At 45.0% G+C, this 21,496-nt stretch overlaps 1 protein-coding gene and 1 long non-coding RNA gene across 6 annotated transcripts; one reads left to right on the forward strand and one right to left on the reverse strand.

The window, feature by feature from the left end:
• Positions 1 to 391: 391 nt before the first annotated feature.
• Positions 392 to 20,904, reverse strand: SIGLEC5 (sialic acid binding Ig like lectin 5). Of its 5 annotated transcripts, XM_034946811.3 has the most exons (9): positions 19,852 to 20,902; positions 19,385 to 19,768; positions 18,910 to 19,188; positions 18,594 to 18,632; positions 17,364 to 17,621; positions 16,992 to 17,276; positions 16,679 to 16,778; positions 15,580 to 15,661; positions 392 to 1,984 (listed from the first exon to the last, which is right to left on the reverse strand). In XM_034946811.3, exons 1-9 carry the CDS (start codon positions 20,036 to 20,038, stop codon positions 1,793 to 1,795), a joined length of 1,806 nt encoding a protein of 601 aa, XP_034802702.2. In that variant the 5' UTR covers positions 20,039 to 20,902; the 3' UTR covers positions 392 to 1,792. The 5 variants fall into 5 exon arrangements, with proteins under 5 accessions (XP_034802702.2, XP_054960430.2, XP_054960431.2 ...); XM_055104455.2 differs by lacking the exon at positions 16,992 to 17,276 and having other exon boundaries at positions 394 to 1,984; positions 19,852 to 20,899; XM_055104456.2 differs by lacking the exon at positions 15,580 to 15,661 and having other exon boundaries at positions 1,864 to 1,984.
• Positions 2,005 to 16,666, forward strand: LOC117977114 (uncharacterized). The gene is made up of 3 exons (XR_008622208.3): positions 2,005 to 2,559; positions 3,490 to 3,614; positions 15,636 to 16,666. It is a non-coding gene; the product is annotated as an uncharacterized LOC117977114 (long non-coding RNA).
• Positions 20,905 to 21,496: the final 592 nt, after the last annotated feature.

Genomic DNA, 21,496 nt, shown 5'->3' on the forward strand with positions numbered 1-21,496 from the left:
AGCTCCCCCATTTACTTGCTCTGAAAGATCATTATTGCTTTCTCATTTTTGAGTTGACTTTACTGAGTATAGATTGCAAATTGATGTTAGAAATAGTATTTGCCTTCTTCTACTCTCCAGGTTGCTACAGATAATTCAGTTGTCAATTAAATGACTTTTCTTTTGAAGGTGATCCTTTTTCTCTGGTAGCTGTTCAGATTTTTTTCCTTGTCTTCAGTTTTGATTCAGCCTTACCTTGACACAAACCCAATGTAGGGATGGTCTCTTTTGACATTTGCAACCTTTCGCTGGGCCACAGACTTAACCTTCATTTCCAGAGCCACATGCAAGACCAAAGAACCAAAGCTTCCTTTTTCAATATGAGCAAATGCCCCTGGAAATTTTGGCTTAGTGATTCTGCTTACTTCTCTGGGTTCAGCCTTTCCCCAGAATTTTGGCCTAAGTTTCCATTTTCTTTTCAGGCATTCTATACTATTTAAGGGAAGGATTCTTTTTCTACTCATTTTTTCCCCAAAAGATTTTATTATTTTCAACACAAGACTTGATCAAAATTATCTAACCTGTCATAACCAAAACAGTAGTCACAATTCAACTTCTTTACAGTGATGAAAATGAGGTTTGGGTGGTAGATAGTGAGAATCAATGTCCTCCCAGTACTCCACGGGAATTATCCACTCATTTCCTCATGGCCACTTGCTAAAGTTTCTAACATTGTCATTTATCTGGGTTTGGAGATACCCTAGATAAGTAACTGGAGAATTTTTAGCTGCTTTTGGTTTAGCATTTTAAAAAATAAATTAGTTCAATTTTAGAGGAGGGAGAGTATAAGTTCTTTCTTCAGTCCACTCTTCCAACTCAAGACCACCCATTAACTCATGTTTGGAGGAAAAGATAGTGTAAGCCAGATGAAAGCAAGGAGGCATGGCTTCCAGGAGGAGGAATCTCAAATTGCAAAGACAGTGTGGTATGAACCAGCATGAAAGGCTTAAGGAAGGGTTAGGCAAGAGGAAAGTATAAATGAATAGATAGCAGGGAGATCATGAAGGACTTTACGTGTCAGGGGAGATGCTTGTGATATATTGTCTAAGGCCAGGGGGCCATGAATGGGTTTGGGCAGGAAAGAGTTAGACTCAACTCTTTGGCTGTTGGAAGGATTCCTATGGGTCTCATAAATGAAGGACTGGAGCCAATGGAATATGATGCAAGGATTGCAGGTAAAAGTGGGCAAAGATATGACTCTGGCAAGGATATAAGATCCCACATCATGAACCAAGTGCCAGGCTGAGGGGCTGGTCTTTCCTAGGGAGTCTTTGAAGAGTTTTGGGAAGGGGAGTGACACCAACATATTGCTGCCCTGTTTTTTGTGCCTGGTCATCCCCAGCCTTGAGAGAACTTGCCAGCAGGACCTTTCTATTCAAGGAAGAGAGACCAGAAAGCACTGAGCACAACGCCCTGTTCCAGGACCCATGTTGGTTGATTTCCATGTGTTGATTTCTTTAATGTTCACAACAACCTTTGAGGTAACATGCATGATCTCTGATTTACAGAATGGGAAACTGAGGCACAGAGGGATGCAGTGAATTGCTTGATGACAGTGCCAGGGCCTAGATTTGAGCCCACCTCTCTAATTCCGTCATCTGTCTTCTTTCTGCTCTGCTTGGAGCACTTAAACATCAGTTAATGTTAACATTGCCACTAGGGCTCTTCATGCTTCAGCAAGTGGTCCCTGATTTGTCCTTTCCCCCAGACAGGCTGTGGCTCCTCCAGCCAGGACTGAACTCTGGGCAAATCCTCACTTGCTTGTCTTGATCTCCGAGTACTCCGTGGTGCTTGGGGCCTCCTGGTCCTTAGGCTCCCTCGACTTCATCTCAGAAAAACTAAGGGAAGCATAATGGAGCTCCTTTTGTTCTTCCAAGGGAGGGGCATCCCCAGGAGGAGATGCTTGATCTCCGGGGCTGTCTGGCCAGGGCTTCTTCCTGGAACCCTGAGTAAAGGGGAAGGAAAGGTGTCACAGTAGGAATAAAGAGGCAGGTGTAGAATAATGAGTTCTTATATTTATATGTTGCCTTGGGATTTATTTTGAATGTAAGTTGGACTTTCTCATGCCAGAAGCAGGGCTTAGTCACCTGGACACAATTTCCAATTCTCTACCTCCTCCCAGTTCCCCAAGGTGGTTAATCCAAATGTCTGCCTTATACAACCATCTCCTTGTGACCAGCTCCCTATGGGACATACAGTTACAACCTACTTGACTTACCTCTTGACTCCTGTGTCCCTCATAGGCTGCGCAGATATACTGCAGCAACCACCTCTCAGTCACAGCGTGGCTCCACAGAACTCCTGCCTGCTAGCTCTAAAACCCCAGTTAGAACTCCCTGTGGGAAGCCTGCTTGGATTATGCCCTGGACTCTAATTAAGGCTTTGGCTCATGGGTTCTTCTCTCTCTCTCTCTCTCTCTCTCTTGCCCCCTACCCACTGGATGAGCACTTGTGTCCTGGTCAGTTCCCTCCTTTCCATTCGCCCTTCCAGGCTTGCTGTGCTGTCTTCTCTCTGGGACCTGTGAGTAATAAACTGCTTCTGTTATTTCATGTGTTTTGTTGTGCTGTCTCCTCTGTGTGCTACCCGCCCAACAGACCTGAACCTCACTTCTTTTCTGGTCAAGGCTCTCCTAGAGAATAGCTGTCTTGGTGGGAATAAACTGGACACAGGTCATAGGAAAGCTGCAAGGGAATCTGCCAGGATAAACAAGTTTGCTGTGAGAGGGGGTCACAGGCTGGGCACTTAGGCAGTAGGTGGTGTGCCAGGATAAAGGAGTATTCTGTGAAAGTCACACTGTGAACATGATGGCCAGATCTCTGGGGTTCCCACTCAAGGCAGGGCTAGAGTTTATGACCACTCCCCAAAGAGAGACCTCAACACCAAATAAGAGAAAAATACAACAAATGGTTCCCACAGGGAAGTTGGGCTGATGTGACATTTATCAATTCATCCTTTTATAATCCGCTCCTCCTAAGGACGGGCCATAGGCTGCCTAGGTCAGGGTCTATGTCTGATTTCTCACACTGTATGTGCCCAGGACCTGGCACAGGGCAGACAGGGCTGGGTTCAAATCCCGGCCCCACCTGTCCATATACATTTCCTGTGAACTCAACTATTCGCTCATTCTTTCAAAATTTTGTAATACTATGATTGATTAGACCATATTGAGGACTTACTAATCACATTGAATCATCACAAAAAAAAACCCACAACAGTATAAAAGATATTCTAATTATCCCCACCTTACACACAGGGAAACTGAGGTGGAGAGAGGTTAAGTAGCTTGCCCAGGGTTATTCATCTAATACATGGTGAGGCCAGGATTCGAACTCAGCCCTGTCTGCCCTGTTTCAGGTTCTGGGCACATACAGTGTGAGAAATCAGACATAGACCCTGACCTAGGCAGGAGGAGCGGATTATTGATGAAGCAAATGTATACCTTCGGCATAGGTTACAAGGTGTCTCATGTGCAAACCAGAAAAGAGATGGCAATTCTGATCCTGGACCCAGGTTCCATGAAAGAGAAACAAAATGGAGCAGATCCTGTCCCCAGCAAAGATGGTAACCAGATACAAGTAAGCAATTTCTTTCCTCTCCCACCTTCACCCATATCCCTACCCATCACGCTATGGAAAATATGTTGAAAGCAATGTGAGTCTTCAAACAGTAGCTGAGAAGTTTTCTTTTTGAGACAGAGTTTCACTCTGTCATCCAGGCTGGAGGGCAGTGGTGTGATTTCGTCTCACTGCAACCTCCCGTCCCTGGCTCAAGCAATCCTCCCACCTCAGCTTCCTAAGTAGCTGAGACCACAGGCACATGCCACCATGCCCAGCTAATTTTTGTAAAGACAGGGTTTCGCCACATTACCCAGGTTGGTCTCAAACTCCTGGGCTAAGCGACAGGCCCAGTTTAGCCTTCCAGAGTGGTGGGATTACAGGTGTGAGCCACCACACCTGGCCATAAAGTTTTTTAAGAGGACTCCAGAGTTAGGGAAAAATGGCTTCATTGTGTCAGAAAAAAATAGACTTTCTGGAGAGAGCTGCTTATATTAGGCACAAGAAAGATGAAATAAAATGAAAAAGTGGCTATGCACACCAGCATTATGCAGGCAAAGGAAGAAATAAAGACATATGTCTATCAATAGGTTTGCGGTGTATGAAATAAAAAGGGTGAAATTGACAACTGAAAGAAAAGGCACAGCTCAGATTAGTAAATAGGACAATGCAGTATGTTCACCCTTTCACTCAATAGCTCTTTGCTGAGTGCTTTCTTTGGGCTAGATGCCGTTCTTGTAAATGAGGACATAAAGCAGACTGAAACCACCCAAATACCTCCCCGTCATGCAGTTCCTTGTTAGACAGAAGGAAAAGTAATACTGAGTAACAGTTATAAGTGAGCTCCCTGTGAGCTTGCCACTTTACTAAGCACTCCTTGTAACAATCCGAGACGGATACTAGCATATTAATAACCCAATTTCTATAGGAGAAAACAAAAAAACAGAGAGGTTCATTAGCTTATCCAAGGTCACACAGCTTGCAAGTGGGTGAATCTAGAACCTGAATGCAGGACGTCAAACTCCAGGGACCATGCTGTGCCTCGCTTTACCATTCTGCCTATGGTATGAAAGTGTGCAGAACGGTTAAAGGTAAAATAAGGGAGAAAACAAAGCTCTCTCTACCATAGTTCTTGTCAAAAGAGTGAATTCATACACTGGCTCTGTTCTCCAAGACCTACCAATGATGGAACTAAAGATGGAGCTCCTGGGTGAACAAAACTTTACAAATCAATTCATGATCAGTCAATCACACTGATATCCCTAGAGGAAAGTTAAGGCTCATTTGAAGAAAAGGGGTGGGAGAACTGGGCGGGGGGACAGCTGGCTTGTTGAGAGGATGGGTTAGCCCAGACATACTTGAATTCTGCTCCTTTCTCTCCTCTACCCTTCCAGTGGGACAAACATAGTCTGCCCCTTACTGCAGAATTCAGAGTATGGACAGGATTATGATGTGCCAGTGTCCAAGAGGCATGTGTTGGGTAAGCACCAGAGGCCCACTGGGGTGAGGAGAAGGAGAACAGAGGTGGAAGCTCACTGGTCTTTGACATTCCTCTTGCCATTTTCTCCACTCCAAACTCCCAGGGCCGGTGGATCACAATGCAACGAGAGTCCTTGACCAATGTTGCTTCTCCACGAGGGTCTGAAGATGGAGGGATGACTTAAGCTGCCTTACTGGGGTGATAGGAAGTGGGACTGGTTAGGTGTGGTTTGGGTTCTTGAGGGGATCCACCCTGGGGCTTGTCCCAGTCATTTCTCTTTTTTTGAGACGATGCTTCACTGTTGTTGCCCAGGCTGGAATGCAATGGCATTATCTCGGCTCACTGCAACCTCCACCTCCCAGGTTCAAGAGATTCCCCTGCCTCAGCCTCCCGAGTAGCTGGGATTACAGGCATGTGCCACCACACCTGGCTAATTTTGTATTTTTAGTAGAGACGGAGTTTCTCCATGTTGGTTGGGCTGGCCTCAAACTCCCGACCTCAGGTGATCTGCCCGCCTCAGCCTCCCAAAGTGCTGGGATTACAGGCGTGAGCCACCGTGCCTGGTGTCCCTGTCATTTCTTTGGCTCAGTAAGCCTGACACAGGCCAGCATCTGCCCTTCCCTCATTCAAGAAACACTGCCAGAGTAGCCAATAACCCCAGGGGAATATGAGCTCACAGCTCAGAAGGCTGGGCACCTTTGAAGAAAAGCAAACCAACAGAACCTGATAGACCACTAGAAGCACAAGTACTAGGACGCTTTGGTCAAGAAGCTAAACTGAGCATATTACATGCACTAAAAAGATGTGGCAATATTAGCAGCATGAAAACAAGCATAAGAAACTTTGTCAATAACAAAGTGTGCATGCAAAATGAATGTGAAACATAATAAGGAATTATGTAATTGTGTACTTGATGCAAAAAGGGCCATGCGAAAATATCTGAAAAATATCATAGGAAGAGCCCAATGGATGGGATGGAGAATAGAATGACTATAATTGAGGGCAAATTAGTGAGCTAGAAGGGCCGTCAGAAGTATCCCCTAAAAGGAAGCAGGGAAAGATGAAGACTAGAACATATAAGAAAAAGGTTAAGATAGATGGAGGATAGAAATAGAAAACTGGCCAGGCGGGGTGGCTCATGCCTGTAATCCCAGCACTTTGGAAGGCCAAGGCAGGCAGATCACTTGAGGTCAGGAGTTCAAGATCAGCTTGGCCGACATGGCAAAATCCTGTCTCTAAAAAAATACAAAAATTAGCCAGGCGTGATGATGTGCACCTGTAATCCCAGCTACTCAGGAGGCTGAGGCACAAGATTCACTTGAACCCAGGAGGCAGAGATTGCAGTGAGCCGAGATTGTGCCACTGCACTCCAGCCTGGGCAACAGAGTGAGACTGTCAAAAAGAAAAAAAAAAAAAAAAACACTTGAACATTTAGATAATAATAGTTTTCAAATAAGATAAAAAAGAAATAGGCCGGGCGTGGTGGCTGATGCCAGTACTTTGGGAGGCCGAGGCTGGCGGATCACAAGGTCAGGAGATCAAGACCATCCTGGCTAAGACGGTGAAACCCCGTCTCTACTAAAAATACAAAAAATTAGCCGGGCATGGTGGCGGGCGCCTGTAGTCCCAGCTACTTGGAGGGCTGAGGCAGGAGAATGGCGTGAACCTGGGAGGCGGAGCTTGCAGTGAGAGGAGATCGTGCCACTGCACTCCAGCCTGGGCGACAGAACAAGAGTCCACCTTAAAAAAAAAAAAAGTAGAAAAGGAAAAATATTTGAAAAAAATAGTGGGAACAAAATTTCCAGAGTTAAAGAAGATGAAACACCTCAGCTGAAAGGGCCCCACGAGTGCAAGAAAAAAGATGCAGGGAATCCCATGCCTAGATACAGGACAGTGGATCTTAAGAATATCAGAACCAAAGAGAAAATTATAAAAGTTTCCAGGGAAAATGAGTGGATTACCTACAAATATGTGAGATTAAGAATGACATAAGATGTCTTAACAGCAATACTAAATGCAAGAAACAGTGGGGTGGAGTTTAAAGCGCCAAAGGAAAATCACTTTAATTTTAGAATGTATATCCTGCCAAATAAAATTCAAATGTAAGGGGATAAAATATATTTCCAGGCATATAAGTCTTCAGAAGCCTTGAGGAACCCAAATTGAAAACCCACTGGGGGGAAGAATTCAAATAAAAAGAGAGAAAGAGAAAGAAAAACAGAAAATCTGTGATAAGTATGGAATAGAAAGGTAACAAAATACCTCAACACAATGTGTAGCTGTATATTTTTTAAAAAATCAAATAATAGAAAAATGCTAAGTATGTTCATAATAACACAGAACAAAAACTGCACATTTGTAGAAAATATCAATATTGTAAAGAGTTGAAGGAAGAGAGGCCAAGAGATATAAAAGCGCACCAAAATTCTTTTCGTTAGATGTAAGACAGAGATATTAATTTTTTTTTTGAGGCGAGTGTCTTGCTATGTTGCTCATACTAGATTCAAAGTCCTGGGCTCAAGCGATGCTCCTACCTCACCCTCCCAAGTAGCTGGAATTACAGGTATGCATCACTGTGCCCGGCAAGATATTAAGCTTCTAAGTAAGAAAGGAGAAAAATGAAATATTGAAAAAGTGGAACTAAGTGAAAGTAAAAGTTAAAATAGTAGAAAGAAATCCACATATGTCAGTAACCACAATAAATACCAGTAGAGTAAACTCAACAAGGGATGTCAAATTGGATTTTTTAAAACCTGGTTATATACTGTTTACAAAAATCACTGGTAGAGCATAAATACATAAAATGTTGGGAGGATGGGAGAAAATGAAAAAGTATCAGGCATCTAACTAATCAATAAGAAACTAGAGTAGCTATATTAAGATCCACATGCCGCTTCATTCCAGCCCGCGTGAAAGAGTGAGACCCTGCCTCAAAAAAAAAAAAAAAAAAAATCCAGTCGAACAGACTTTAAAGCAAAAAGCATCATTATGAGCCGGGCACAGTGGCTCACACCTGTAATCCCAGCACTTTGGGAGGACGAGCTGGGCAGATCACTTGAGCCCAGGAGTTCAAGACCAGCCCGGTCAACATGATAAAACCCTGTCTCCACTAAAAATACAAAAATTACCTGGGCATGGTGGCGGGCACCTGTAATCCCAGCTACTCGGGAGGCTGAAGCAGGAGAATCGCTTGAACCCAGGAGGTGGAAGTTACAGTGAGCCGAGATCGTACCACTGCACTGCAGCCTGGGTGACAGAGTGAGACTCTGTCTCCAAAAAAAAAAAAAAAAAAAAGCACCACTATGAAGAGAAAGAATTACTATGTTTGATAAAATGTTCAGTTCACTGAGAAGATATAATGCTTTTCTAAAATATATGTTTTTAATTTAAAAGTACATCAAATATAAGAAACACAATTGTTAGAATTACAGTAAGAAATTGACCAATACATTATCATAATGTAAGATTTCAACACACCTCTCTCAAGTATTGACATGTTGGGAAGATCTGTTGACATCTAAAGATTTGGATTCGAACATTACAATTAACACACTGGACTGTTAATTTAAGAAATAAAAAATATACATTGTTGCCCAGGCTGGAGTGCAGTGGCACGATCTTGGCTCACTGCAACCTCCACCTCCTGGGTTCATACGATTCTCCTGCCTCAGCCTCCTGAGTAGCTGGGACTACAGGTGCCTGCCACCACCCAGCATGCCCAGGTAATTTTTATATTTTTAGTAGAGACGGGGTTTCACCATATTGGCCAGGCTGGTCTTGAACTCCTGACCTTGTGATCTGCCCACCTCGGCCTCCCAAAGTGCTGGGATTACAGGTATGAGCCACCGCACCCGGCTAAAAATATACATTATTCTTAAGCACACAGGGAAACATTTACAAAAATTCATTGTATACAGGCCACAGATCAAGTCTCAACAAATTTTAAAAACAGATATTATAAAACCATGTATTCTGACCAAAAAGCATCTACTTAGAATTTAATTATGAAAGATTTTTAAAATCTTCATACCTTTGGAATTTTTAATCACAAATAATTTAAGATTCAAAAAAGAAATCACAATGTTGTTTTAACAATATCCACAGCTGAATGTTATTCAAATAATACATATCAAAATTTGTGGAATGGGAAGAAAATGAAATTCTGAGAGAAATTTATCCCTAACTACGTTTTATAGAGAATGAAAATATATACACTAAGAAGCTAAGTATCCAGCTTAAAAATTTATCAAAGATCATCAGAATAAACCAAAACAAGTAGAAGGAAGGTGCTGAGAAAATGAGAGTAAAAATCAATAAAACAGAAAACAAAGATACAGTGAGAAAATTCTACAATCCCAAAAGTTGGTTCCTTGAAACTGATAATAAAATAGGGAAAGCAATTAACAAGATTTAGCTAGAAAAAAAGAAAGAAGTCACAAATAACCAATGTCAGGAATATTTCTAAAAGGGGAAGTAATCTCGACAAAAACAAATAATATAAAGACAAAAGAATGCCACCCATATCCTTCTGTCAAAATATATATATATATGAAACTTAGGTGAAACGAACACGTCCCTAGAATAAAGCTCGCTGAAGAATACATAAAATGATTAAATTAGGAAGATTGCACATAGCGACGCCACCAGGCCCAGGTAGTTTGATAAGTGACATCTATCAGTCATTCAGGAAACAAGTCATTTCAGTTTTATACACACTCTTCCAGGCAGTAGAAAAAGAGAGACTAGTCCCCACTTTCTCAATCTTATCTTGATGCCCAAACAAAAGAAACAGGAGGAAAAAGGAAAATGACAAGTGTATTTGACCATGCATATAGACGCAAAAGTGCTGAGCAAAAGATGATCAAACAACCTACTGGAGTATTTTAAAAAATGCTATGAACAATATGGTTTTCTCCCAGGAATGCAGGAGTAGTTTCATACTAGAAAAATCTTTAATTGTCATTCCCCATGGTAACAGATTAAGTAGGAAAAAATCCTATCAGTAGATGCATTCAAAAAATACAACAGAAGTTTAGGATAAAAACTTATTTAGTGATAGAAAGGAACTTCCTTAACCTGATGAAAGTTCACAGAACCAAGTGGCAGGATATTGGGTGCATTTCCTTCAAAATCAGCAGTAGCAAAAGATGCCCATGCTCACTATGTCTACTCAACTTTGACCGTAATCTCACCCAGCATATTGAAACAAGAAAAAGGAAAGAAGTGCTTAGGACAAAGGGAAGAGATAGGCTGTTATTATTTTGCAGATGATATAATCATCTAATTTGAAATCCCAAAACATTCTAAATAATACCCAAGACCAATGTGTGATTTTTTTTCCTTTTGTAGAGATGGAGGTCTCACTGTGTTATCCCCTGGCCTTGAACTCCTGGCCTCAAGAGATCCTCCTGCCTCAGCTTCCCAAAGTTCTGGGATTACAGGCATGAGCCACCAAACCTGGCCTAATTTGTGATTTTGTTTTAATTGAAAAAAATTTATTTAAAATACTTCAATTTCTATATACTAGTTATTTGAACTAATAAGGGAGCTTAGCAAGTTGGAAGGAAATGAAATCAATTAAAAATGAGTTTTACTTGCTGCATTTACTGAGAGAATTAAGACAATTCTCTAAATCCAGAGAGCTGACATCCCAGAGGAGGTAGGTGTCACTATGAAGAGATGCACAGTTGTAGTGAATCCCCTCAAGGAACCCAGCCGAGAAATTCAACCCCATCAATGTAGGAAAGAAAAAGGAGAAGTTCTGTGTTGCCAAATGGTGGGGAAATGAAAGGTAACTGGCTATTCTTCAAACCATCCATAGTCACAAACTGCCCACAGTCTGAGGTGTTACACAGACTTCCGTTACCAGATGAGGTTAGGTTTGCGTGTCCTCACTTCCTCATCAAAGTGATTATTCAGGACAGTGGGTCATTTGTTGAAATCTGACATCTGTTAGAAGAAAAATACATCTGCAGAGTATACATGAGGACAGGCATTTCTTGCTCAGTACCTGAAGCCCAAAAGGATGAGTTGATTCTTTAAGAAAATAGCATTACACTTGCATCAAACCCAGCTGCTTTGATTCAGCAAGCCATGACAGTTAAAAATAGGAATATCGCTAATTTTTCAGATGGTATCTATATTTCTGAAAAAGAAGAGATCAGCAGGCTTATAAATAAGATCTAAGAATTCTCCAGCTACCAAAGCAAGAAGATGCTAAAGGACACATGCAAGACCAACTTGTGATTTTTTTAATTACAAAAAAAAACCCCTCTTATATTTTTTAAATACTTTCATTCTGCATTCTGATAAGGAGTCAGAAAATGCACTTTTAAAAAGATAGCATTTACAATAGCAACAAAAACTGGTATTTAGGAAGAAAAATAACAAAAGATGTGTAAGACCTGTGTGAAGAAACTCTACATTATCTCTTTTAAACGCTTAAAAATATTTAAAGGAATAGAGAGAGAAAGACCTACTGTCATGGATAAGAAGGCATGAATTTCTAAACAAATTTTTTCCAGATTGAGCTATAGATTCAAGATTCAATGTATTTTTTGGAATTTGACAACCTGATTCTTTTTTGTTTTGTTTTGTTTTGCTTTTTTGTTTTTTGTTTTGTTTTGTTTTGAGACGGAGTCGTGCTCTGTCACCCAGGCTGGAGTGCACTGGCGCGATCTCTGCTCACTGAAAGCTCTGCCTCCCAGGTTCACGCCATTCTCCTGCCTCAGCCTCCCGAGTAGCTGGGACTACAGGTGCCCACCACCACGCCTGGCTAATTTTTTTTTTTTTTTGTATTTTTAGTAAAGACGGGGTTTCACCGTGTGAGCCAGGATGGTCTCAATCTCCTGACCTCGTGATCCACCCACCTCGGCCTCCCAAAGTGCTGGGATTACAGGCGTGAGCCACCGCGCCCGGCCTTGACAACCTGATTCTAACATTAAAGTGAAAAAAAAAAAAGGACCAAGAATGGTCAAGATACTATTGAAGGAGATTAAGGAAGAGGTTTTGCTGTACTCTATATCAGGACTTATTTTTGAATTTATAGACAGTGATGACTCAGGGACAGTAAAATTGACTATTGGAATAGAATAGAGACCACAGAAAGAGACCCACAAATATATAGAATTTTAATACATGGCAGAATTGGCATGTTGCTCAATGGAGAAGGGAGAAGGACTATTCAGAAATGAAGGAGAAACATATATGGATCAACACTATACACCATACACAAAAGTCAACCCCAGATAGAGTGAGTACTTAAATGTCAAAAGAAAAGCATACTCTCTATGTCCATCAGTTCAATTTTTTTTAATTCTTAGATCCCACAAATATGTGAGAACATGCAATGTTTGTCTTTCTGTGCCTGGCTTATTTCACTTAACATAATGATCTCCAGTTCCATCCATGTTGTTGCAAATGACTGGATCTCATTCTTTTTTATGGCTGAATAGTACTCCATTGTGTATATGCACAACATTTTCTTTATCCATTCATCTATTGATGGACACTTAGGTTGCTTCTGGATTGTTTGCAACGCAACGGATCAATGCTTGAGGGGATGGGTACCCAATTCTTCATGAAGTGTTTATTTCACACTGCATGCCTCTATTAAAACAGTTCATATATCCCATAAATACATACATTTAATATGTACCCACAAAATTAAAAATAAAAGCATAAAACTTTTAGTAGAAACTATATTTGAATATCTTTCTAATCTTAGGATGGGTGAAATTTTTTTTAATGAGATCCAAAAGGTACTCAATAGAAAAGAGAGGATTTGTGAATATGATTATATTACAACTAGGAACTTATGTTCATTGAAGATCACTTTAAGAAGTGAAGACAAGCTATGCATTGGGAGAAGATATTTATATTTACAACACATACAATGAGAAAAATAGTGTAAAAATGTATAAAGCCCTCCAACAAATTCATTAAGAAAAAGTCAAACACCCAATAGGAAAATGGGATCCAGATGTGACCAGGTGTTTTATAGAAGATGAAAGCAGAGAGAGATTTTTCATCTTCACTGGTAACCGAGGAAATGCAAATCAATACCATAGTGAGATAGTAAAATAGCCTCCAAAACTGCGAAAACTGAGAAAAGCAAGTGCTGGAAAGATTACAGAACAACAAGATTTCCTAGGCATAGATGAGAGTATAAACGGATATAATTGCTTTGGAAAGCCATTTTTCATGACCTTGTAAAGATGCCCGTTCACATGCCCAGCAATGCGGCAACTCAATCTTTAGGTAATGCTAAAGAAAATCTCTTGTGTGTTAGTACGGTGAGACAAGGATAAGAATGTTCAGAACGGCTCAAATGGAAACAACTCAAGTTTAGCTTAGGTGATAGATACAATCACAAAATATAATATTATAAGCCGTCACACTTATAATCCCAGCACTTTGGGAGGTCAAAGTGGGTGGATCAAGACCAGACTGGCCAACGTGGTGAAACCCCATCGCTACTAAAAATAAAAAATGAGCCTTGCATGGTGGTACACGCCTGTAATCCCAGCTACTCAGGTGGCTGAGGCAGGAGAGTTGCTTGAACCCGGGAGGTGGAGGTTGCAATGAGCTGAGATTGCACCACTGCACTCCAACCTGGGCAATAGAGTCAGACCCTTTCTCAAAAAATATATATATTATAAGCAGGAAAAATGAATATAACTGCAACTTTATACAACATGGATGAATCATAATACAATGTTGAGTCTACAAAGCAAGTCCAAGAAGTGTGCATGGAACATGATACCCTCTGTAGATTCATAAACAATTAAAACTAAATAGTGGTATAAGTCTACATATATGTGACAACACTGGGAAGACAAGATTCACAACAGTGGTTACTGGGAATGGATCAGGGAGCAACACAGGTGGATATAAGTTATCACCAACGTGTTAGGTCTTAGGTTGGATGGTGGGTTTGCAGTTATTTATCATATTATGAACCAAAGTGAAAAAGTAAAAGTAAATGATGCTTGTTCCAGTCATGATAGCTTGGTCATGAACTAAGCATTTTGGACAATTCATTCGGGGCAACACTAGATCAATTTTGTAAAAGAGGAGAGGAGACACGCTGGACAGAAACAGCATGAGAAAAAACTGCAGGTGCTAAAGAAGGCCCAGCCCCTGTCCTTCAAGAATTCCACAGATATTGGCCAGGCGCAGTGGCTCACACCTGTAATCCCAGCACTTTGGGAGGCTGAGGCAGGCAGATCACCTGAGGTCAGGAGTTCGAGACCACCCTGGCCAACATGGTGAAACCCCGTCTCTACTAAAAATACAAAAATTAGCCAGGTGGTGCATGCCTGTAATCCCAGCTACTTGGGAGGCTGAGGCAGGAGAATTGCTTGAGCCTGGGAGGCAGAGGTTGCAGTGAGCCGAGGTTGCGCCACTGCACTCCAGCCTGGGTGACAGAGCAAGACTCCGTCTCCAAAAAATAAAAATAAAAAAGAATTCCACAGATATGATGAGTGGGTGGAGACAGGTAAAGGCAGTGGTGATGTGTGATGGGGACGGGGATGCATGTAGGGCTGTAAACACAGAAGAGAAGGGGTAGATGTCAACAGGAGGGGAAATGACTAGAGTAGCAGATACTGAGATTAGAGCTGGAAGGATTAGATGAGGTAGTCTGGTGGAAACGGGGAAGGAAGGGTGGAAGAAACTATACTTGCAAGGGCTCAAAGTCGTAGGACAGCAGGTCTGTATGGAGACAGAAGGCCAGCGTGGCCAGGCCACGGGGCAGGATCAGAGGACAGAAACAGGCTGAAGTGGCCACCTGGTGTGGGGCAAGGAATGTGGGCCTGATTCTCTAAGCAACAGGAACAAACAACAACAACATTGAAACTCCAGGCTGCCTGGGAAGTAATAGTTTTGGGGCGATGATTCTGGCAGCCTGAAGTTTGGGATGAGAGATGGAGGCAGGGAGGAGGTGAGGCAGGCTCTGTGGTCGGTAGAGGTGGGGAGGGAAGATGAGCAAAGGACAAGTTAGTTTTACTTTTAGAAAGAAGGTTGGTGGCCGGGCTTACGTGTGTAATCCCAGCACTTTGGGAGGCCGAGGCGGGCGGATCACCTGAGGTCAGGAGTTCAAGAACTGCCTGCCTAACATGGCAAAATCCCGTCTCTACTAAAAATACAAAAATTAGCCGGGCATGGTGGTGTGCGCCTGTAATCCCAGCTACTTGGGAGGCTGAGGCAGGAGAATCGCTTGAACCTAGGAGGTGGAGTTTGCAGTGAGCCAAGATCGCACTATTGCACTCCAGCCTGGGTAACAAGAGTGAAACTCCATCTCAAAAACAAACAAACAAACAAACAAAAAACAAAGAAGGTTGAATGGGACATAATGATTTCCTGGCTCTGGGATATGAAGGGGGAGAACAGGAGAGAAGAGAACTCCCAGGTGATGAGGGAGGAGTGGGTTTGGCAGAATGCTGAAGAGCTCAGCCTGGACTTTCCGAGTGGACATGCACATGAGAAGATCCCCAAACCACTCACCGAGCTGACGGTACCCATAATGGGATCTTCATCATCCATTTTCTCTGTTCTCCCAGCTGCTTGCTTCCTGCGGGCTTTCACTCTAAGGAAAGAAACCAGCACAGTGCAGCTGGGACCACCCAGGCACGGGTTAGCAGGTTGCCCCATCCCATGCTAAGATGGTGAAAATGACAATGAAGCCATCCAGGCCCCGGAACTGAACTCGGAGACCTTCCTGACTTCGGAGTGAGGGCTCCATCCTCCTGGATAACCAGGGATTTGGTCAGGGTGGCCATGGACTGAATTTCCATCATATAGACCTCCTCTTACACACAAAACCGTGGCAGGAATGGTCATAGCAGTGTTATGCATCATAGCCAAGAAGCAGAGGCAACCCAAATACCCGTCAACAGCTGAACCCACAAATTAAATGTGTTCCATTTATATAATGGAATATTATTTGAAAACAAAAAGGAATGAAGTATCGATGCATGCTACTACGTAGATGAATCTTGAAAACATTAGGCCGAGTGAAAGAAGCCAGCCACAAAGGACCACATATCGCGTGATTCCATTCACACAAAGTACAACTGCAACTTCAGGACAGACAAATCCACAGAGACAGGGAATAGGTTAGGGCTGGGGAAAGAAGCAGGAGTGATAGCTAAGGGGTGCAAGGTTTCTTTGTCTTCGTTTTTCACTTTAGGCTAATGAAAATGTTCTAAAATTGATTTTGGTGACAGATGCATAACTCTGTCAATATACTTAAAGCCATTGACTCGTACACTTTCAGTGGATGAATTGTACAAAGCATGTATCTCAATAAAGCTAATAGAAAAGGAAAAAAGAAAGAAGACCTCTCTGGCTTTTTGTTTTGTTTTGTTTTTCTTTTAAGACAGGGTCTCTCGCTCTGAGGCCCAGGATGGAGTGCATTGGCACAATCCTGGCTCACTGCAGCCTCAACCTCCATGATCAAGTGATCCTCCTGCCTCAGACTCCTGAGCATCTGGAACCACAAGCACACATCATCACCTCTGGCCTTAGCTCTGTGTTTCTGAGATTCAGTCTCTCCTACTCCCTACAAACACCACCCTGTACCTTCCCTGGGACCAAGACTTACATTAAAAAGAAGATGAGGCACAGACAGATACAGAGCAGGGCCATGACACCAGCACCACCAAGGGCTGCAGGAACCACTCCTGTCCCGAGGTTCGATCTCCCTGCAGAAAAGAGGGGCGTGCAATAACTCACTCCCAGGACTCAGACTCTTGTCCTCCCACCTGCTGGGCAACTTGCTCCAGGGCCCTGCTCAGACAGGAGATGAAGAACCCTGTCTCCCCACCACCAGTCCAGCCTCTCTCTCCCACCATCCATCACTCTGGGATCCATGCCCCTCCCCTCAGGCCCCTGCCCCCTGCAATACGCCCCCTGACCTTGCAGCAGCAGGACAGAGCCGCTCTGGGACCCATAGCTGTTCCAGGCCTTGCAGCTGACTTTGAGGTCGGAGCTGAGCCCCCCGTGGAGGATCAGGGAGCTGTTGGCCCAGGGCCCAGCTGAGCTGGAGTTGACCTTGAATGAGCCCTGGCTGCTGTTCCCCTCCAGCGGCTTCTCCCCAAGCCACCAGCACAGGGAGGGGGCCGGCCGGGCTCGAAAGGAGCAGCTGCAGTGCAGACCCTCAGCCTCCCAGGAGCAGGAGGGGCCCAGCAACTGTGGGAGGGCTGTGGGGAGGGAGGACAAAACTCAGCAGGGGGCCTCTTCCTTCTTTAATACCATGCAGTTCCTGCTCCAGCTGCCCCCACACTCACAGTAAACTGAGAGATTCAGAAAAATTTGCAGGAAGCCCAGCGGGTGCTGAGCGCGGCAGGTGAAGCCTCCTTCTTCTGCAGACCTTACTCGACGAAGCTCCAAGATCCCGGTATTGGAGATGGGGGTGGCGTTCAGGGCAGGGGAGCCCTGGAACCAGCTGAGGTGTGCAGGGGGGTTGCTGGGAGCATCACAGAGCAGCCGCAGAGCCTGGCCCTCTAGGACCGGAAGGTATGAGGTGTTTTGCAGGATCTCTAGGGCTTTGGGGAGAGAAGGGTGGGGAAAGAGAGATGGGGCCAGGGAGGCTGACAGTCCCTATCCTTCCCTCCTTCCCAGGATCCAGAAGACATCTCCCTCTCCTCCCCTGGCCTATGCTGGCTTGATTGCACCCTGGTTTAAAGGCTGGGCCTTTGCACACTCAGGAAACTGACCAAAGTGTCTGAGTCTCATGCCTCCAGAGGAGGCTCAATATCTCACTGGTACATGCCTGGACTGTGGTGGAGAGAGGACAGAGAGCCCCCGGTGGTGTTGGGAAATACAGTCTGCTAATGTGACAGGAAATAAGACTGAGGATGCAGGAGTGGAAGGGTGAGAAAAGAACCACAGAGCTGGGCTGACTGAGATGAGAGGGGCATGGAGTGGTCCTTGGTGACTGTGGAAAGAACCAGACCACAGGAGGGATGGGAGATGGGTGGGGTCTAAAGTCTGTTCATTGCTTTGAGCAGAGTGCATGAGTGTGCACCTGTGTGCGTGTGTGTGTGCGTGTGCGGGTGTACATACGTGTGTGTGTGGGTGTATCTGCATATGTGTGTGGTGTATGTGCGTGTGTGCATGTGTGTGTATGTGCGTGTGTGTGGTGTATTGCATGTGTATGTGTGTGGTGTATATGCATGTGTGTGCGTGTGTATGTGCGTGTGTGCATGTGTGCGTGTGTATGTGCGTGTGTGCATGTGTGTGTGTGTATGTGTGTGTGGTGTATTGCATGTGTATGTGTGTGGTGTATATGCATGTGTGTGTGTGCGTGTATATGTGCGTGTGTGCATGTGTGCGTGTGTATGTGCGTGTGTGCATGTGTGCCTGCACATGGGGCTCACAGAAGGTGGAAGCCAGAAGGCAGTAATTCTCATTCTTGCTCTTCCCAAATCTGATTCCATTCAAGCTCTGATTCTCTACCTCTGCTCAGAGACAGACCCAGAGGCAGGTCCCAGCTTCAGAGAGGAGGTCTCTCCTACCTATGCCGTTCCTGAAGATGGTGATGGTCTGTGGAGCATCTGGGATAAAAAGATATAACCTTGGCTTCAGCAGTGAGGAGTGAGATGGGCATGGGCCCAGGAGGTACCCAAAGAGGAGCCACAGAAACCCACCAAGTGGGGAAGGCTGTCCTGTCTCACTCCCCCCAGATCCCAAGGCTTAGATCCACACACAAGGTTTCTCAAGTTATTGTTTTGTTTCTCTCTGTCTTCCTTACACACACACACACACACACACACACACACCCCTCACTCCCACTGCCCTTGGGGACTCAGCTGTGTCCCCAGCACCACTCACAGGAGACATTGAGCTGGACAGTTCTCTCCGTGGTCACCTGAGCTCCTTGGCGTTTCACCTGACAGGTGAGGTTGGTGCCATGGTCCTCGGGCCTGGGGGTGAGGGTGAGCTCCGAGGAGCGGGTGGTCTCGGGGTCCAGGGGGCTGAGGGCATTCCCCGTCCAGGAGAATGTGAGAGGTCGTCCCGCTTCACAGGATCCTGGAAGGCTGCAGCTCAGCTTTGTGGGGCGGCCGGACTCCAGAGGCTCCAGAAAGTGGATGTCGGGTTTCTCTATCAGGGCTGAGGAGGAGACAGGGAGATACCTGGGCCCCAGGGGCTTGAGGACGTAAGGTGTGACCCCGAGAGTGGCCAGGCCTCAGGCCCCGACCTACCCCAAGTCCTACACCTCCTCCAGCCGCCCCTGCCCAAGCCCTGTCCCTGTTCTCATACGGGGTTCTCCACGTCCCAGGGTCCTCTCCTAGGGCCTCTGCCATACCTGTCACCTCCAAGTTCAGCTTATTCTGTTGGTAGCTATGTTTTACATCCCTTCCTCTCTCCACGTGGAAGAAATAGCTTCCCATGTCCTCCATTCTGGCATCTCCGATGCTCAGGGAGCAGTTCTTCTTCTGGACATCCCCAAGGAGGCGGAATCGGCCCCGGGTCCCTGGCTTCACTCTTCTGTCTGGGTTGTTTGTGGCCACAGCCTCAGCGTAGTATGGGCTCTCCCCGTCCCGGAACCAGTAGACGTAGAGTGGGGGAGAGGAATACCAGGATCTCCAGGGGTAAGAGAAGGAGCAGGACACAAGGACGCACAGGCCCTCCTGCACCGTCACCGACTTCTGCACTTGCAGCTCGTAGCCTGGCTCCTCCTGCGGGGACCCTAGGGGGGCACAGAGGCTCAGCTGCAGCTCCAGCCCCCCCTTCTCACCCCCGTGCCTGTCCCTCCTCCCTCAGCTCACTCACCCCCCCACAGCAGGGGCAGCAGCAGCAGGGGCAGCATGTCTCCATCCGCCAGGGCCCCAGCCCAGTCCCAGGTCCCGCTGTCAGGGAAGGAAATGCCCCAAATGTGGGGTGGGGCTGAGAAAGCCCCGAGAGGAAGCCGGTGGGTGAGTGAGAGCTGTCGCCTCGCACAGAAGGAGAACTTGGGCATCACGTGCTGTTGGGGTGAGGCGGGGGCTGGGAAGCCATTCTGCTCCCACCCCCACTGGACGCCGCTGGTGAAGATACTGAGGCCCCCAGACGATGTGAGGCTTGTCCAGCTGAGGATCTGGAGGTGATCACCCCTCAAATGATGTTTCAGTCATGAGTGAGATCCTCAGGGGGCTGAATGCAGAAAGAAAAGAGAAACAAGGGCTTGTCCTGGTGATGAGGTGAGATGTCAGAACCACCCTCCACCTAAAAACCATGAAACATTCTGGAAATACATAATTTTAAATTTGATTTTAAATGTTCAAAGTGACCAGGCATGGTAGCTCATGCCTGTAATCCCAGCACTTTGGGAGGCTGAGGTGGGAGGGTTGTTTGAGCCCAGGAGTCTGAGACCAGCCTGGGCAACATAGCAAGGCACCATCTCTACAAAAAATAAAAACTATTAGCTGGTGTGGTGGCACACCTATAGTCTCAGCTCCTCCGGGGCACTGAAATAGGAGGATTCCTTGAGCCCAGGAGTTTGAGGTTGCTGTGAGTCATGATCGCACTACGGCATTCCAGCCTGGGCAACAGAGTGAAACCCTGCCTTAAAAAAAAAAAAAGTTCAAAAGGGCTGAAAAAAAATTTTTTTGACCCAAATTTAGTGGAGGGTCAGAACATGAGAGAGCTGAAGCACTCTTATGTTAAGAAGATTCTTGGGACACAGCACAGTCCAGTTTGGGTCTCGATGGACCTGAGGGTCTTGTGGGACAGCAGTGAAACACAAGCCCCTGCTAAAGCCTCATCCTATTAAGGAGCTACAGAAGCAAATCTGCCACTGTGAGGCTGATGAAGCTCAATCTTCAATGCCCTCCCTTGCAGGATCCACTTTTCAGATGCCCAGGAGGGGCCCACGCAATGTGTGGAAGTAACCTGCATTGTTACTGCTCTTTTATGAAAGAAATTTCATAATAGTTTCCCAAAATTTAACAACATATTAAAAAATGTTACACATTCCGATTAATGTGTTGTGAGAATAAAGACAGTTTCTTAAACTATCAATGATCAAAGCAAACGTCAACCACCCATGCCAGAAGAAATACCGACTTCTCTTTCTATTCTATCTATAAAAATTATATTATAAAATTATTCTCCAATATTGGCCAGGTATGGTGGCTCACATGTGTAATCCCAAGCACTTTGGGAGGCGGAGGCGGGTGGACCACCTGAGATCAGGAGTTCGAGACCAGCCTGGCCAACATGGTGAAACCTCATCTCTACTAAAAGTACAAAAATTAGCCAGGCATAATGGCGCACACCTATAGTCCCAGCTACTCCAGAGGCTGAGGCAGGAGAATCACTTGAACCCAGGAGGCAGAGGTTGCAGTGAGCCAAGATCACGCGGTACTGCACTCCAGCCTGGGTGACCAAGTGAGACTCTGTCTCAAAAAAAAAAAAATTATCACCATTATGAAGGCAA

This window comes from Pan paniscus, chromosome 20 (assembly GCF_029289425.2).
Source record: "Pan paniscus chromosome 20, NHGRI_mPanPan1-v2.0_pri, whole genome shotgun sequence".
Lineage (NCBI taxonomy): Eukaryota > Metazoa > Chordata > Mammalia > Primates > Hominidae > Pan > Pan paniscus.

Bases quoted from the DNA above. Each gene is read 5' to 3' on its own strand.
- SIGLEC5 (XM_063600553.1), bottom strand. From the start codon at position 20,038: ATGCCCAAGTTCTCCTTCTGTGCGAGGCGACAGCTCTCACTCACCCAC. The intron at 19,769-19,851 runs GTGAGTGAGCTG...GTGCCCCCCTAG, and splicing joins GCTGCCCCTGCTGTGGGGGG to GGTCCCCGCAGGAGGAGCCA. The intron at 17,277-17,363 runs GTGAGTGTGGGG...CCCTCCCCACAG, and splicing joins TCTGAATCTCTCAGTTTACT to CCCTCCCACAGTTGCTGGGC.